Source organism: Prionailurus viverrinus, chromosome A2 (assembly GCF_022837055.1).
Source record: "Prionailurus viverrinus isolate Anna chromosome A2, UM_Priviv_1.0, whole genome shotgun sequence".
In the NCBI taxonomy this organism is placed as follows: domain Eukaryota; kingdom Metazoa; phylum Chordata; class Mammalia; order Carnivora; family Felidae; genus Prionailurus; species Prionailurus viverrinus.
In genome coordinates, this window is record NC_062562.1 from 56128567 (window position 1) to 56144666 (window position 16100).

General features: G+C 55.0%; 1 protein-coding gene across 10 annotated transcripts in view; it reads left to right on the top strand.

Moving 5' to 3' along the window:
- IQSEC1 (IQ motif and Sec7 domain ArfGEF 1) overlaps positions 1-16100 on the top strand; it is a 367317-nt gene that overhangs the window by 312501 nt on the left and 38716 nt on the right. For 9 of the 10 annotated variants that reach the window (XM_047839958.1, XM_047839895.1, XM_047839903.1 and 6 more), the window contains exons 2-3: positions 4938-5229; positions 9797-11046. In XM_047839958.1, the coding sequence (XP_047695914.1) occupies positions 9803-11046 (1244 nt within the window). In that variant the 5' untranslated portion in view covers positions 4938-5229; positions 9797-9802. Of the gene's footprint in view, positions 1-4937; positions 5230-7182; positions 7480-9796; positions 11047-16100 lie in introns of those variants that run through there. The other variant, XM_047839912.1, reaches the window with a different exon arrangement.

The window sequence follows — 16100 nt, forward strand, 5'->3', positions numbered from 1 at the left end:
GGCAGCTGACCTGGGTGGTGAGATGTTGTGCTCTGGTGCAGAAATCACCGTGGCAAAGAAATGGTCTGCAGGGTGGGCTGCTGGTGCAGGAGGCAGGGGAGGGAAGAGGGGGTTGGGGCAGCAGAGGATGGAGGCCAGGGGCTGGGCCTGATGGTTCCCTGACCCCCAAATCCCTGCTGTGTCAAGTGTGGCCGTCATATAAAGCAAAGGTCTCCGTCCCTAGGGCAACCTGCTGTGGGGAGGGAGAGGATGACTGTTCTGTTCACACTGGACAACCCTCCTCCTCCCCCAGGAAGGAACTAGGGGCAGAGCTGAGTACTAACCAGAACCGAGGGGCCCGTGAGTTTCAGGGCATTGCTATAAGTAAAGTAGCTTTACAGGTTCCGTCAGAGGATGGTCAAGTGGAATTTGATAGCTGTTTCCATCTAGCACTCTGAAAAACTTATACCAACTTAGACGTTCTGAGAGTGGCTATTGGCCACACTCGTCACCATGGGGCATTTTCACTTGAAAAAAAAGTTACCTTTCTGTTCACCAGCTGTTTGGCTCAGATTAAGAAAGGAGTCTCTTTTCGTGTCGAGTAGTGTGTGGCTTCTGATCGTCCTCGGGCTCAGGGTGGGTTCTTGAGCTGCAGACGTATTTTCATGCAGTGCTCACTTATGTATCAGAGGACATTGTCGGTTGTGGGGCCATGCTGGTTGCGGTAGGATGGCCTGGCCAATTCTTTTCTTACCAGGATGGTCTGGGGTTGGTTTTGATTTTGGTGCCGTGGAAGCATTGCCACATTGCACGAGTCAAGAGGATACCATTCAGGTAGATTCAGCAGGACTTGGTGACAGATTGAATGGGACGGGGGTGGGGGTTGGCTGTGGGGGAGGGCCTGACGTGATGACGACACCCAGGACCCTGACTCGTGTCACTGTGTGACGGTGGAGAAAGAGCATGAGTTTGGCTTGGGGCACCCAGGATGACTGGCAGGAATGATGTGAGAAACTATGTTCCAGGACCTGGCTCCCAGCAGGCATGGGGAAATGCCTTCTCTCCTTTGGCAAGTATTTACTGAGCACTGTTACCTGGGCACGTGGGTTGGCATTTGGGGAACATCAGCAAGCAAAACAGACAAATTGTCCCCACTCTCTTACAGCTTATACACTGATGTCCGAGACAGACAACAAACCAAAAAAACAAGATAAATGCATTATACAGTGTGTCTTGAAGTAATGATTGTCACCAAAGGAAAAAACAAAAGAGAAGAAAGGGCCAGTAATCTGGGGGGTGGGAGTGGAGAGAGAGCTATGATTTTTAAATCTGGTGCTAGCAGAGATCTGGGGGAGAGTGTTCCAGGCAGAGAGAACAGCCAGTGCAAAGGCCCTGAGGCAGGAGGATGCCTGACCCCTTTGAGCAGAGAGGAAGTCCGTGAATCAGGAAGTCAGAATGAGCAAGGAGAGGAGCTAAGATGAGAGCAGCTGAGGTCAGGCCTTCAAGGACATTGCAAGGACAGCGTCTTCTAAGTGTAATTGGGATCAAGGGAAGCACTTGATCTTATGTTTTATCAGAGTCACTGTGGCAGCCATGGGGAGAAGAGAGGCAGGGGACCACCGAGGAGGCTGTTGTGATAATCCAGGGAGCAGTGATGGTGGCCTGGACCATCTGCTGATAAGGGAGCAGAGCCTGGGTGTGTACGGAAGGTAGGGCTGATGGGGGGGGGAGGCTGCAGCTGCCTCATGGTGAAGAGAAAGGCCGCGAGTGACCGTCAGACCCCTTCCCTTGGCTGTGAGGGGAGGCTTGGCCCTCTCTCCTGAGCATGTTCTGGAACCTGCTGCCTTAAGACAGTTGGGAGCCAGGTAATGCCCAGAGCAAGGATCCTGGGCTGGCATAGCCCCAGGAAGTGCCACATCCCTGTCAGGTCACCACTCACAGACATCCTGCCCCTGCCCCCAGCCTTCAAGGCAGCCAGGCCCTTCCCCGGCTACTGAGCCACATACGGCCCTTGAGTCCAGAGGCTTGTCGCCTGCTTCTCTTTCCTCGGCCCCAAACCACAGCCAACCGGGGAATGAAGACAGCCTCTCACATTCACAGACTCATTGCCACTGCTGCCAGGAAGAATGCCCCTTTGCCTGTTCACCGTTGCTTTGAGGCCTGGTGAGCAAGGCCCAGGGAAAGGGCTGAATCCCCCGCAGACACGAGAGGTGACCACTGCCTTATCCTGGGGTGTGTCAAGGCCCACCCCTCCCTGACCGAGCCACCGTGAGGCACAGAAGGGCTTCCTGCTCTGGGGACCTGCAGAGAGCCCACCCCTTCGGTCTCCCCATGTTTCTGGAAACCCGGGGTTGTGAGACTCTTTTAAAACCTTATAAGCAGGGCTCCGGCTGCTTGTCCTCGAGGATGAGATTTTGTCTCCTGTCAGCCTCTTGCTCGGAAAAACAGACTCTGCCCCCGAATGAAGCATTTCCAGTAGGGGGGATGTATGTGTAGAAATACATCCTTGCGAGGTGCTTGGAGGCTGCACGAAAAGGGCAAGGCAGGGAGGTGTGTGGGGGCCAGAGCAAAGGCAGGCGCTCTGGCTCATCTGTCCATGGATAGGCTTGCTCGCCTGTAAGCTGGGGATTGACCACCTACGAGTCTAATAGGGGGATTCCTTCTCTCTTCCATGCAACTATTGATCAAGGCACCGAGTATTTATTGTGAGGCACTGTTCAAAGCTATGTCAATAGAATAGGGGAATTTTAACTTTTGTTAGATCCCACCCTTCTCCCCCACTCAGTGCACACAAATGGGGCCCAGAGGAAACAGCCGTTGGGTAACTGTGACGTCAGGAGTCTTGAAGGGTGATATTCCTCTGATACCTTAAGAGGGTCTAGTCCATCCACGTTGATAATGGATGGGGAGGCAGGCCTGGAAGTGAAGGATGACCCTCCCTGATTTACAGCCACATCAAGGCAAAGTACCCAGACCTCTTCCCCAAGGAAGGGCCTTTGCCACACTTTAGCCTCTGGGGAGCAGGATGGGATGCCCTTTGTCACAGGACACCCACCGCATGTCCCCGGAGGCCAGAGCCAGTTGGTGGAGCGGAAGTCCTGTACTATTCTTGACCTACAAGTTGGAAAGCAAGTGCAGGGATTTGCAGCCCATCCCTGGCTCAGGGCAGAACTGGAACCAAAGGGCAGGCTGTTTCCCTCTGCCCCTACTCCGAGTCTGTCACCCCCAGGAGTCCGTGAACAGTCACCTTCTATACTGGCAGGGAGCCCTGCCAGGCCCTGTGATGTGTGGGGACAATGTGGCAGAGCTGGGCGGGGGAAGACCATTTGGTCCCAGGGATGTTGCGTGTGGGGTGCTCCCTTTGGTCTGAAGACAGGATCCCTGAGGAAGGACTGCAGCCTGAGAGGGGGTGCTGTATTCCCTTCTCTCTGCTGGGCCCCTTCCAGAGAGACCCCTGCCCTGGACCCAGGGATCAGAGAGCCTTCAAAGGTTGACTGATGTCTTGCAGGGACAGGGAAATGGCAAGGCTTGACCAGAGAGGCTACCGGAAGCCGTGTGAGAAACAACCTTGTCTCCTTGTCCTATGCTGAAAGGTAGTCTGCAGAAGGAACAAATGTCTGTTTTCTGAGTTCACGAATTTGGGATGAGCCACTCCCTCTCTGTCCCCACAGTCTGGTGCTTGGAATGTTGAGAGGGATGAGGGGCGGTGAGGTGGAGGGGTGTGCCCGGGCTTGGAATCCAGCCAACTTGGGTGCTGAACCCCGGACTCACCCACTCACTACCTGTGCAACCACAGGCAGGTACCCGTACTTCTGTGGGCCTCAGTTTCCCCACCTGGAAACAGTGAGTTAATAATTCTTTGCAGACTGGTTTTAAGATTTAGAGAAAATATGGGGCGCCTGGGTGGCTTAGTCGGTTGAGCTTCCAACTTCAGCTCAGGTCACGATCTCACAGTCTGTGAGTTCAAGCCCCGCGTCGGGCTCTGTGCTGGCAGCTCAGAGCCTGGAGCCTGCTTCAGATTCTGTGTCTCTCTCTCTCTCTGCCCCTCCCTTGCTCATGCTCTGTTTCTCTGTGTCTCAAAAATAAATAAACACTTAAAAAAAAAAGATTTAGAGAAAATATATGGATGACACTGTATTCATTTCCAAGCTTGCCATAACAACCACAGACTGGTATTTATTAAAAAAATGGTAACATTTGTTTTCTCACTGTTCTGGAGGGGGGCCGGAAGTCCTGTATGTTAGTGTCATTAAGGTCTCTCTCCTTGGTGGCCACCTTCTCCTTGTGTCCTCACATGGTCGTCCCTCTGTGCGTGTCTGGCTCCTAATCTCCTCTGAGAAGGACACCAGTCGTGTTGGATTAGGATCCTAATAGACCTCACTGTAACTTAACTGCCTCTTTGAAGATCCCGCCTCTTAACACACATTCTCAAGTGCTGGGGTTAGGACTTCAAGATATAAATTCTGGGCGGGGACACGATTCAGCCCATAACAAATGTTACAGTGCCTGATGCCCAAGTAGGTGTGGAGAGAAGAGTCACTTTTGTTAATTTTTATTAAAAAAAATAAGAACAAAAAGTACAGAAATCCGTGGTTGACTCAATCCATGTGGTGGGATTGAGGCAGAGAAGGTGACCGGAGTCATTTAGGGGGTCAGTAAATATTCACTGACCACCTACTATGTGCCAGGCCCCACTCTGGTCACTGGGGTTCATCACTGCCTGTAGTGGGTCAAACCTCTGTCCTCACGAGCTGACACGCTCATGTAGGAGATGGACAATAAGCAAAATCAATCAGTAAAGTGTGTTGGATGCTTAAACGGTGTTGCAGGGGACGCGGGGGTGGGGGGGGGGGCTGCCTCTTGGCTGCAGCCCCCTCCCAGCTCCTGGCTGCCTGTCAGGCCCCGAGGTCTTGTCTCCCACTCACAGGAGGCCTCTCTCCTCTCTCTGTACCCTGCAGCGTGGAGGGCGAGGCCCCCAGCAGCGAGACAGGCACGTCCCTGGACAGCCCGTCGGCCTACCAGGGCCCCCTAGCGCCCGGTTCCAGCCTGAGCCCGGACCACTACGAGCACACATCGGTGGGAGCCTATGGGCTGTACGCGGGCCTGCCGGGGCAACAGCAGCGCACACGGAGGCCCAAGCTGCAGCACTCGACCTCCATCCTGCGCAAGCAGGCCGAGGAGGAGGCCATCAAGCGCTCGCGGTCACTCTCTGAGAGCTATGAGCTCTCCTCGGACCTGCAGGACAAGCAGGTAGGCGGGACCCACCACGCGGGGACAGGCAGCCGGGCTGCTCTGCCTGGAGGACGACACGCGGCCCTTTGCTGGGACTGCCTTGGGCAGCAGGAGTCTCGGCTCTCGGACACCGGCGTCCTGTGCTCTCCCGCAGATGGAAGCATGGTTATGCGCACGTGCGCTACAACTGTGACCTTTGCGTCGGCCCAGGCTGCCCTTCCTGCTCCTCCCGACCCGTGGAGGCTCTCAGAGTGAGGGCACTGGAGTGTCAGGACTTCGCCTCTCTCCCACTCACAGTCCTCATGGCCATGCACACAGGTTAGGTGGCCAGACACTGAGGGTTTGAGGTCCCAGGAGAGGGCTGAACCTTAGGTAGCTCTGGGGAGGAGTCCCTGGGGAGGAGTCCCTGCGGAGAAGGGCGGGAGGTCAGTTTACAACATAAATAGCACAGGCTCTGAAAAGAACACCAAGCCCATCCACAGCCAGCGGGCGAGGTTGCTTATTATATCCCTTTCGGTTTACAACTCTGTGTTCTCGTGGGAAACGACCTCACTGAGGGCTCACTTCCTCCCAAGGCAGGGGCCTTGGCCCAGACCCACCGTGAGGTTGGCACCTGTGTGCAGAATGAGGTGGGCGTACGGCCCGCCCCTGTGGCTGGGCTCCAGGGAGAAGTAAAGACAGCTGCTTGGGGTCGAGGGGAGAGGCCTGTCCTGGCTGGGTGGTGGGCGGGGGCCAAGGCCGGAGAGCTCTCGCTTCAAGAGCAGGCACATAGTAGGTACTTTAATAAGAATTCTCGTGTGAAACTGATGGCAAGAACCCGAGGCTGCAGCAAGCAGCTGTGCAAATGTGCAAGGCCCAACTTGTCTGGCCGGCTTCCCCTAGCTTCTGGGAGTTCCTTGGGCCATCTCCTTGTGAGTCCTGCGTGGCCACATCGACCCCTCGCCTTGCTGCCCTCCATTTGCCTCCTAGTCTTCCCACGTGTCTTTTACAGAGCAGAGGTCTGGGCCCGGTGTGGCACCTGGCTCGGAGGAGCAATGCAGGTACTGCCCAGGGCAGATCTTCCCTATCCCCCACCCCCAGAATCCCCTACAGGCCCCTCCTCTCCCTGTTCTCGGTTCCACCCTGCGGCTTTGGACAGTCCTACTTGCTCAGCCCTCGTTCTCTTCAGCCTTCTGCCTGCGAGTTGGGAGACGGGGAGCCTGGCCAGTGGCCAGGGCCTGATAGCAAATAGCCCCCCATCCCCTGTGTCACTTGGCCCCGTAGCCAGGCCCACAACAGGGGAGGACCACCTCTGTTCCGTTTATCAGTTCCACCCAGATCCAAAGTGGATCAGAAACAGTTGATAGTAAAAGACCCCCAACAGAACCACTGAAGTAGAAGTAAGGAAGTTGAAGACCTAAGAGAGGCCCGTGGAAATAAATAATCGTCTGCTTCATCTGGTCTTACCGTGGCCACGGCTGTTCATTTTCATCTCACGCATGTTAACCAAAAGCCCATCGTGTGCCACACACCGTGCTGGGTGCTGGGAAGTCGACAGTGGACAGGGCGAGGCCCCAGCTCTTGAGCCAACACTGTGGTCCAGAAGATGGATCCGCAGACAAGTTAGCAATAAAGACAGTTTAATTCCGGAACGTGATACAAACCCCAGAGATTATAAAATAGGGGGAAGAAATGGAGTGACTGTGGGAGGCGCCAGCATTGGATAAGGGTGGTGAGGAAGGCCTCCCCAGGCTGGCATTAGAATGGAGTGTCTGAGGAAGGGGCCTTCCAGGAAGCAATAACTGCAGGCGCAAAGGCCCTGAGGCAGAACAGCAGTGGTAGAAAGGATGGCAAGGAAGAGGTGGTGGAAAGGTGAGAGGGTGTCTGAGCTGTTGACTTCCTGGCAATCCTAGCTAGAGTGGGAATAGGACAGATTACATGGGAGCTACCGGATGGAAGCAGGGTAGGGTAGGGTAGGGAAATAGGGTAACACGGAGTCCCGCTTAGTGAAGGGAGCCCTCTGGCTTCAGGGCCTCTGTACCTTCTGGTGGTTTCCTATCAATGAGAACAAGAGTCCTGAGTCATCAAGAGGTGGTAGGTCTGCTTTGTGGAAGGGCGTTTCCTCTCTGTTCCCCATCCCTCCCCCAATGTTGAGAAGTGTCCTTGTAAAGGGAGAGTGAGGGCTTGCCGGGAGAGCCCCCGCTACGGGTCAGCTCCACCTCACCTCCCAGAGCCTCTGTCCTCCGAGAAGTGGGGAGTCCCAGAGCCCCTCTGCAGACTGGATGTCATGTGAGTATTGGGCGAGGGTGATGTATAGCAGGTGAGCACGTACAGATTGGATTCCCTCCCCTGTACCCCAATAAACCTTCAGACTGGGCCTTGAGTCAGTTCTGGCCCAGACGGAAGAATGACCAGGGGGAGTCTAGGCAATGCGTAAGAGCAGGCCTGGGCCAGCATGTGTCCTGGACCGAGAGGGGCTTTGATGACAAAAACAGAGCCCATTTTTGCCTTCCCAAAGTCCCTCTTCTTTCCCCTGACCCCTCCCCCAGATCTGGGGAGCCGGTCTCAGGCAAGCAGGGTTGCTACTTGGATTCTGAGGTCCAAACTCAGCAGGGGAGAGAGAGCCCTGAAGTGAACCCTGGATCTGAGCTGGTGGCACTGCCATCGTGACCCCACCCCCAAAGGTGACATGAGGGGACCCACAACACAAGCCATGGATGGCGGAGAAGAGACGGCTCCCTAGAGCTCAGCCTTGGGCCCTTTATCGGCTCCATTGGCTTTCACAGCCCCACTCAAAACCCCAAGAAAACAAAGTCTGCTTACAGATGTGGAAGTGAGGTCATCTCTTTGGATGGTGTTCAGTAACTTCAGGGCAGGAGAAAAAACAGACCCACCCTGGCTGACTCTGGGCCCAGAAAAGTCGTTTTGATCCACCCCCCCACCACACACACACACACACTCCACGCTCCTCTCCTCTGAAGGGAGCCGCTCTGCCCAGCCTGCTGCTCCCTTGCCTGTGGGCCCCAGAGAGCTGGCGCGTTTGGTTTTCGGGGGGAGCTGACATCCCAGAGCCAGGAAGTGAGGGGTCCAGGACCTGCACTGATGTGCGTGAAGCTCCAAGCCCTCTGTTCCCGGCCCACCCCACCGCGGCTCTGAGTGACCCTCTCCCCTGACTCGGGCCATAGCCTGGATTTGCTGAGCGTCTGGTTCTATTTCAGTTAGGTGTGTGTGTGTCTGTTCCCCTGGACAGGCTGTTTGCTTCTTGAGGGCAGGGACCTTATCTCTCTCTGCCACCAGCTTTGGTGTGATACCGGGCACAGAGTAGGCAGGTGGGGTCTAGACAAGCAGGGTGTGGTGCACATGTGCCTCACTCCTGAGGACCTGAGACCTCTCTTGGCCCCACATCAGGTACCCCCTGTGCCCAGCACCCCAAAAGCCCTGGCTTGGCCAAGAAACCAGTTCCTTGTCTTGAGTTCTCTTTGATTCCTACAGAGCAGCCTCCTACTCAGGAACAAGGTGCGGGGAGCAGCCCTTGGGCTGTCCTTGGTCACCGAGCGCTGGCATGAGCCTCAGGGCTTTGGGAGGCTCGTGGGTCACATGGGGGAGTCCCAGGCAGTGCTACCTGCCTGCAGCCTTGCCCCGTCTCCGTGCCTCATCAAGGAGAGGGATGAGCAGGACACATGGTTCCGGACTCGCTCTGGAGTCTGGAGGCCTCCAGCCATGTGCTCAGTGTCTTCTCTGGGCCTTAGCTTCCCCATCTGTCTAGTGAGGGGCCTTGGGGACCCCCTAAATTGTAAACACCTTCCAGGAATGCCGTCAAGAGCCTTCTAGCATCTATGTCATCAGGTGCTCGCCATGATCCTACAACGTGGGTCTGAGTCTGTCCCCTACTTTACAGATGCGGAAACTGGGGAAGGGCACGGCTTCAAGGCTTATGCAGAGTAACACAGCTAACGAGGGCAGGGTGGGATTGCAGCGTGGGCATCTGGCCTCGAAGTCTGTGCCTCAGTAAGGTGATTCTCTCAGGCCTCCCTGAAGCTCAGTCTCACACACACACACACACACACACACACACACACACACACACCTGCCCCCAGCTAGTAAGAGCACATTGTCTGCTGTAGAGAAGAAATAAGGCCAAAAGCCTGCAACCCCTGCTCAGCGTCCAGGATCTCACTGACATCTTTGGCGGGTCTCTTAACCTTCTCGTGCCATGGGTCCCTCCTCTCTGCAGGGGCTGCCTTCACGTCTCCCAGCATCTCCCAAGTTTCATTAAACCACAGGCCCGCAAGATGCACTAGGGCCAAAGGTTTCTGTCGCCAAAGAAATTTGGGAACTCGCCACCTTTTAAAGGTTCTGAGAAGTCCCGCAGGGAACATCTTGCGTTCACGTGGTGCTGCTCCATTTTATTTGGTCTGGGAACCCCCGTTTTGCCCACCTTCACCAGCTCGCCTCCGTGGTTGCCGGAACCAACTTTGGGATGTGCCCAGGCCTCTCTCTCCACATGGTGCTGCCACGGGGCTGGGCGCTAGCAGGAGCATGGGTGGGCAAGGTGCTGTGCCAGCGCGCGGGGCTGTCCTCACCGTCCTGTCCTCTCCCCTCCCAGGTGGAGATGCTAGAACGCAAGTATGGAGGCCGCCTTGTGACGCGCCATGCGGCCCGCACCATCCAGACGGCCTTCCGCCAGTACCAGATGAACAAGAACTTCGAGCGCCTGCGCAGCTCCATGTCGGAGAACCGCATGTCGCGCCGGATCGTGCTGTCCAACATGAGGATGCAGTTCTCCTTCGAGGGTCCTGAGAAGGTGCACAGCTCCTACTTCGAGGGGAAGCAGGTCTCGGTGACGGACGACGGCTCGCAGCTGGGGGCCCTGGTGCCGTCGGAGCGCGGCGACCTCGGCGAGCCACCCGCCCTCAAGTCTCCCGCCCCATCCAGCGACTTCGCGGACGCCATCACGGAGCTGGAGGACGCCTTCTCCAGGCAGGTGAAATCGCTGGCAGAGTCCATCGACGACGCCCTCCACTGCCGCAGCCTGCACTCGGGGGAGGCGCCCCCTGCCGACACGGGACGGGCCCGGGATGCCGAGCCCAAGCCGGCCCTGCACGGCGCCGACCACCACAAACTGGACGAGATGACCGCCTCGTACAGCGACGTCACCCTGTACATCGATGAGGAGGAGCTGTCGCCCCCCCTGCCCCTCTCACAGGCCGGGCACCGGCCGCCCAGCGCCGAGTCGGACCCGCGGCTGCGGGCCGGGGGCGCCTCGCAGGACTACTGGGCGCTGGCCCACAAAGACGACAAGGGGGACACGGACACGAGCTGCCGGAGCACGCCGTCGCTCGAGCGGCAAGAGCAGCGGCTGCGCGTGGAGCACCTCCCGCTGCTCACCATCGAGCCGCCCAGCGACAGCTCCGTGGACCTCAGCGACCGCTCGGACCGCGGCTCGCTCAAGAGGCAGAGCGCCTACGAACGCAGCCTGGGCGGGCCACAGGGCAGCCCCAAGCACGGCCCCCTGGGCGGCCCCCCGAAGAGCCTTCCCCGGGAGGAGCCCGAGTTGCGGCCCCGGCCCCCCCGGCCCCTGGACAGCCACCTGGCCATCAACGGCTCGGCCAACAGGCAGAGCAGGTCCGAGTCTGACTACTCGGACGGGGACAACGACAGCATCAACAGCACGTCCAACTCCAACGACACCATCAACTGCAGCTCTGAATCGTCGTCCCGTGACAGCCTGCGGGAGCAGACGCTCAGCAAGCAGACCTACCACAAGGAGACCCGCAACAGCTGGGACTCCCCGGCCTTCAGCAACGACGTCATCCGCAAGAGGCACTATCGCATTGGCCTCAATCTCTTCAACAAGTGAGTGCCTGCCAGCCCCGCGGGAGCGTGGGGCAGGCCTTCCTCTCGTGCCCCGGGGCCTTTGCACACACCTGTGGTTTAAAAATGAGCACGCGTGAGGCCATGACACTGCGCTAATGGCACCTACAGCAGCACCTGGCATAGCCGATGCTGTCATAGAGGAGACTGGAGCCCGGTGAGCGGTGGGCCCGGCCCCCCCCCCCCCGGCCCCCGAGGACCCTGTCGTGGGGAGAGCAGAGCCTCACAGGCAGAGCCACAGCCGAATGAAGGGTTTCTCTGATAGAGCAACATGGGGACAGGAGTTCAGGGCCCTGTTGGCACCTAGAACAGCCCCCAGCATACAGTAGGTTCTCTGGAAACATGAACGTACAGGCTGATGTGCTGTGAAACACTGCACCTGGCCATGAATACCAGGCTCGGGGAGTTGGATTTTATTCTCTGGGTGACGAGGGGCACGAAGTTCTTTGGGCGAGGGCATGATGGTGTCCGTGTCTGAGCAAGATCTCCCAGGGCAGGTGCAGGCTGGGCTCGGAGGCGTGCGTCGGGGAGGAAGGACACAGATAAACCCGGTTCTAGCAGAAATCTCAGCAAGGTCCTGTGGGAGATGTGTGAATTGGGTCTGTTGAGTGGCCACTACCCGCCAGGAGTTCTAGAAAGGTGCTGTGGGGGCAGTCCTGAGAGCAGATTTAAGGAGGGAGAAGGGTATTTAAAGCAGGCTATTCTTAGCCTGGCCAAAAATAGCAAGCGGAAGGGGAGGGGAGCTGTGACTACTCCCTAGGAGGAGACGCTGGCGGGCTCTGATTATTCAACCTCATATTTCACATCGTTTCCAGCCCCGGGGCCTCTGGGATTGGGGGTCATCAGACGTCAGCCTGGCACTGACCTCTCCAACTTGGGGATGTGGCCAGACTGCCCGGTGGTTATGGACACATGCCCTCTACTCTTCCCTGTGCCCTCTTCTAGATTTAGGGAGACTTGGGGCCACTTTTGAGCCATCCCTGGCACAAATAGAAGTGCTGCTCTGTCTTGGGGGTTCAGTAGGCCTCGACCCACAGGGTGGGTGTAAGGAACAGGACATTTACATGGGAGCAGCCAGAGGTCTCTGGGTCACTGGTCCTCACTCAGCTAAGAACTAAGAGTCTCAGACACCTCACATCTGCCAGGGTGCTCTCTCCTGAGACTCCCATCAGCCCGTGGCTCGCGGCACGTGAGGACAGCCTCACCACTGCACGAACCATGGCTGGAGCAGCGCACTAGCAGGAAGGGCCATATCCTGCTGAGCCCACCCTGAGCTCTGTCCGGAAAATGCGTTCCCACCTGCTCCTGGGCACAGGCCAGCTCCCAGACCCAGGCCCGTGGCCTCCTGGGGGAGGCTGGAATGACCTGGGGCTCGCCTAGTGTCCAAGCCGAACTCTTGGACTGGCAAACTGCCAGAGACGTCCTGAGGGTGGGGGTCCGAGCTGCATCGGCAGGTGGAGTGCAGAAGAAAGTCCCTCAACCGACCAGTGTTGGTCTGTGTAGATTAGCTCTGTTTTGAGTTATGTGTGCGGCACGGGAATATGTTCCCGACGGAAAATGAAAGCCTTCCAGTTAGGATAGCATTCCCTTTGGCTCTTGTCATTTCGGAGCCTCTCCCCCCAGATCTTTATTCCGTGCGTGGGTGTGTGTGCTCTTAGGAACTGCAGACAGCCTGCCCGGGCTCAGACTGGCCTCTCTTCTGTACGGTGGGGCTGGGCCCAGTTGCATCCACCTCGCAGGGTGTGAGTTGTACGCGAGCAGGTGTGTAAAGTGCTCGAAGCAGCGCCTGGCACAGAGTAAGTCGTATCCAAGTGTTAGCCACGGTTGCTGCGGCCTTGCTGACATCATCTGGGGCCTGGAGTTGTGGACGTCCTCTACTAGGATATCGCCGCACGGCTTGCTGTTGGGAGATCTCCCCCGTCCGTGTGCATGGCCACCTCCCTCCTGCTCACTGCTGTGTAGTGGGTCCTGGTGTGGCTATTCACATCACCGATCCGGCCAGTCGTTCCTACTTCTTCTTCATGATTACCAACCACCTATGACGAGGAGTGTGGATCTGTTCTTAGCATACACTCCCAAGGGCGTCTGCAGGGAAGCTAGCTAAAAGCGGTATCATGGGGGCTTAGGTAGGCACGTTCTCCATTGAAATAGGAGCTGCCAACTTACTCTTTAAAAGGGGGCTCTGCCCATTTCCTCTCTCTGCTGCTGGATCCGAAAGGTCATCTTGCTCCCGCATGCTTGGCAACAGTCCGTGTTGTCTCCCCACCCCCAATCAGAGGGTAGAAATAATTCTCTCTTGGTCGTTTTAGTTTCCGTTTTCTAGCTTTGCATCTGTGTGTGTCTTAGCCATTTGTATTTTCTCTTCTATAAAATGCCAGTTTATATTTTTTTTTTAGATTTTTTTTAAATAATCTTTACACCCAACATGGGGCTCAAACTTAGAACCCCGAGATCAAGAGTTGCATGCTCTACTAAACTAGCTGGGTGCCCCCAGTTTATATATATTTTTTATATGTATTTATTTAAATTCAAGTTGTTTAACATACAGCGTAGTATTGCTTTCAGAAGTAGAACCCAGTGATTCGTCACTTAACTATGATACCCAGTGCTCATCCCAGCAAGTGCCCTCCCTAATGCCCATCACCCATTTAGCCCATCCCCCCAACACACACACCCCACAGCAACCCTCAGTTTGTTCTCTGTATTTAAGAGTCTCTTATGGTTTGCGTCCCTCTCTGTTTTTATCTTATTTTTCCTTCTCTTCCCCTGTGTTCATCTGTTGTGTTTCTTACACATATGAGTGAAATCATACGACATCTGTCTTTCTCTGCCTGACTTATGTTGCTTAGCATAATACACTCTAGTTCATGTTTTTTGCTCAGTTTTTGTCATGTTGATTTACTAGTAGTTCTTTATTTATCATGGATACTGATCCTTTGTAATTACAAACATTTTCTGTCACTTGTCCTCTTTCTAATTTTTCTTTTGAGATATAATTCACACACCATAAAATTCACCCTTATAAAAAGTGTGCAGTTCAGTGGTTCTCGGTTCTGTCTTTTAACTTTGTGCTCTTTCGTCTAACAAAAGTTTTTTTTTTATTTTTTGTGTTTCTTAAATTGAGATAAATTGACATATAACATCAGTTTCAGATGCACAATGTAATGATTTCGATTTTTATGTATATTGCAAAATGACCACAATGCGTTAACATCCCTCACCACACATAGTTACAACTTTTTTCTTGTGATGAGAACGTTTAAGATCTACTCTCTTAGCAACTTGCAAATATACAATCCAGTGTGCTGTACTGGAAGGTTTTAATTTTAATTAGCTAAATTAACGAGTATTGTTTCATTTCTTTGGCTTTTCGTGTTTTATTTTAAAAGGGGCTTTGCCCCGCATCATAAATATAGTTTTAAAATATTTTCTTCAGGATATTTGTATGCCCTTCAGGACTTTAAGCTGAAATTTGTTTCAGGGAACCATGCAAGGTGAGGGGTCCAATTTTTTTTTTTTTTTAAGAGAGAGCACACGCACATATGCAAGGTAGAGGGACAGAGGGAGAGAGAGAGAGAGAGAGAGAGAGAGAGAGAGAATCCCAAGCAGGTTCCACGTTCAGTGCAGAGCCTGATGCAGAGATCAATCCCATGACCCTGGGATCATGACGTGAGCTGAAATCAAGAGTAGGACGCTCAATGGACCGAGCCACCCCAGCGCGCCCTGTTATTATTCTGTATAGATTAGCCAGTTGTTTCCAAGCAATTTATTGAACAGTCTGTCCCTTCTCCATTGACTTCAAGTTCCATCTAATTCCTACATGAATCTTTTCACTCATTCAACAGATATTTATTGAGCACCTGCTACTTATACCAGGCAGTGTTTTAGGGGCCTGGAACAGATCAGGGAACAGAAAAAATCCACATTCATGGTTAGAGGACCTGTCCATTTCTGTGCAAGCATCAGACTTTGAGTTTCATGGGTTTTTTTCTTGCTAGGACAAAACCCCTCTCTGGTTCTTTTTAAAAATTGTCTCGGCTGTTTTGGGCAGGTACTCTTCGATGTGAATTTTGGGAGTCTCGCATTAAGACCCATGAGCGATCCTGACTGAATTTTCACCAGCATTGCCTTCAACTCAGAGAATAACTTGGGGGAACTTGTGCTTTAACAGCATTGAGGTCCGGCCACTGGTGGCGATCGAAATTAAAGTTAACTAAAATTTAACATGAATCCAGTCCCGCTGGTGCGCTGGCCACGGTGCAGCTCACTAACCACACATGGCTATGTGCCTGGGAGCACAGATCTAGGACAGTTCTGTCCCTGCAGAATGTGCTCGTGGACAGCCCCGCTCTAGAGCGCTGAGGGACAGTCAGCAGCAAGTCTCTGTCCATGCGGGGTGTGGGGGAGGGCAGTGGGGCTGGCCCCCAATGGCAGGAGCCCATGGCCTCCATGTGAAGCATTCCCCTTGCCCACCAGGGAGGCTCCAGGGCTGTGAGAGTGTGTTACGGAGCACTGGGCTTCCTCCCTCTCAGCCTTCACCGCCGCCGAGCCTCAGTTTCCTACCTCCAGAGGTTGTCGTATTGGAGAAACCACTTTTCCAAAATCATGTTATTTAAACAGTTGAACACCTTTCTTACACAGATTGAGCTTTTCAGCTCATAAGGCCCTTCCACAGATATATGCCCACTGGCATACCCCCCCCCCCCCCCAGAGCCTCCCAGCAATGTGATCAGTTTTTCCTGGAGCTGCCAGCTGAGGGAGGGCAGAAAATGCTAGTGGACACTGAGCAGCCCAAGGCTGGGGTTCCTCCCCAGAAGGTTCCTCTTCACCACTGCCTACCTCTGCTCCCCTCTCTCCCTGTGGGTCACTTGTCTCCCAGCCCCCGACCCTTGCCCATACCCCTGACTGCCCCAGGCCCACCCCCTCCCAGTAGTAAGCTTTCCCAACACAGAACCCCAGCCCCCCAAAGGGGTACATGGCGGATCTGAATGATGCACCCAAAGTGGGCAAGTGAGCCCATGGTCGGGGAGGAAGAG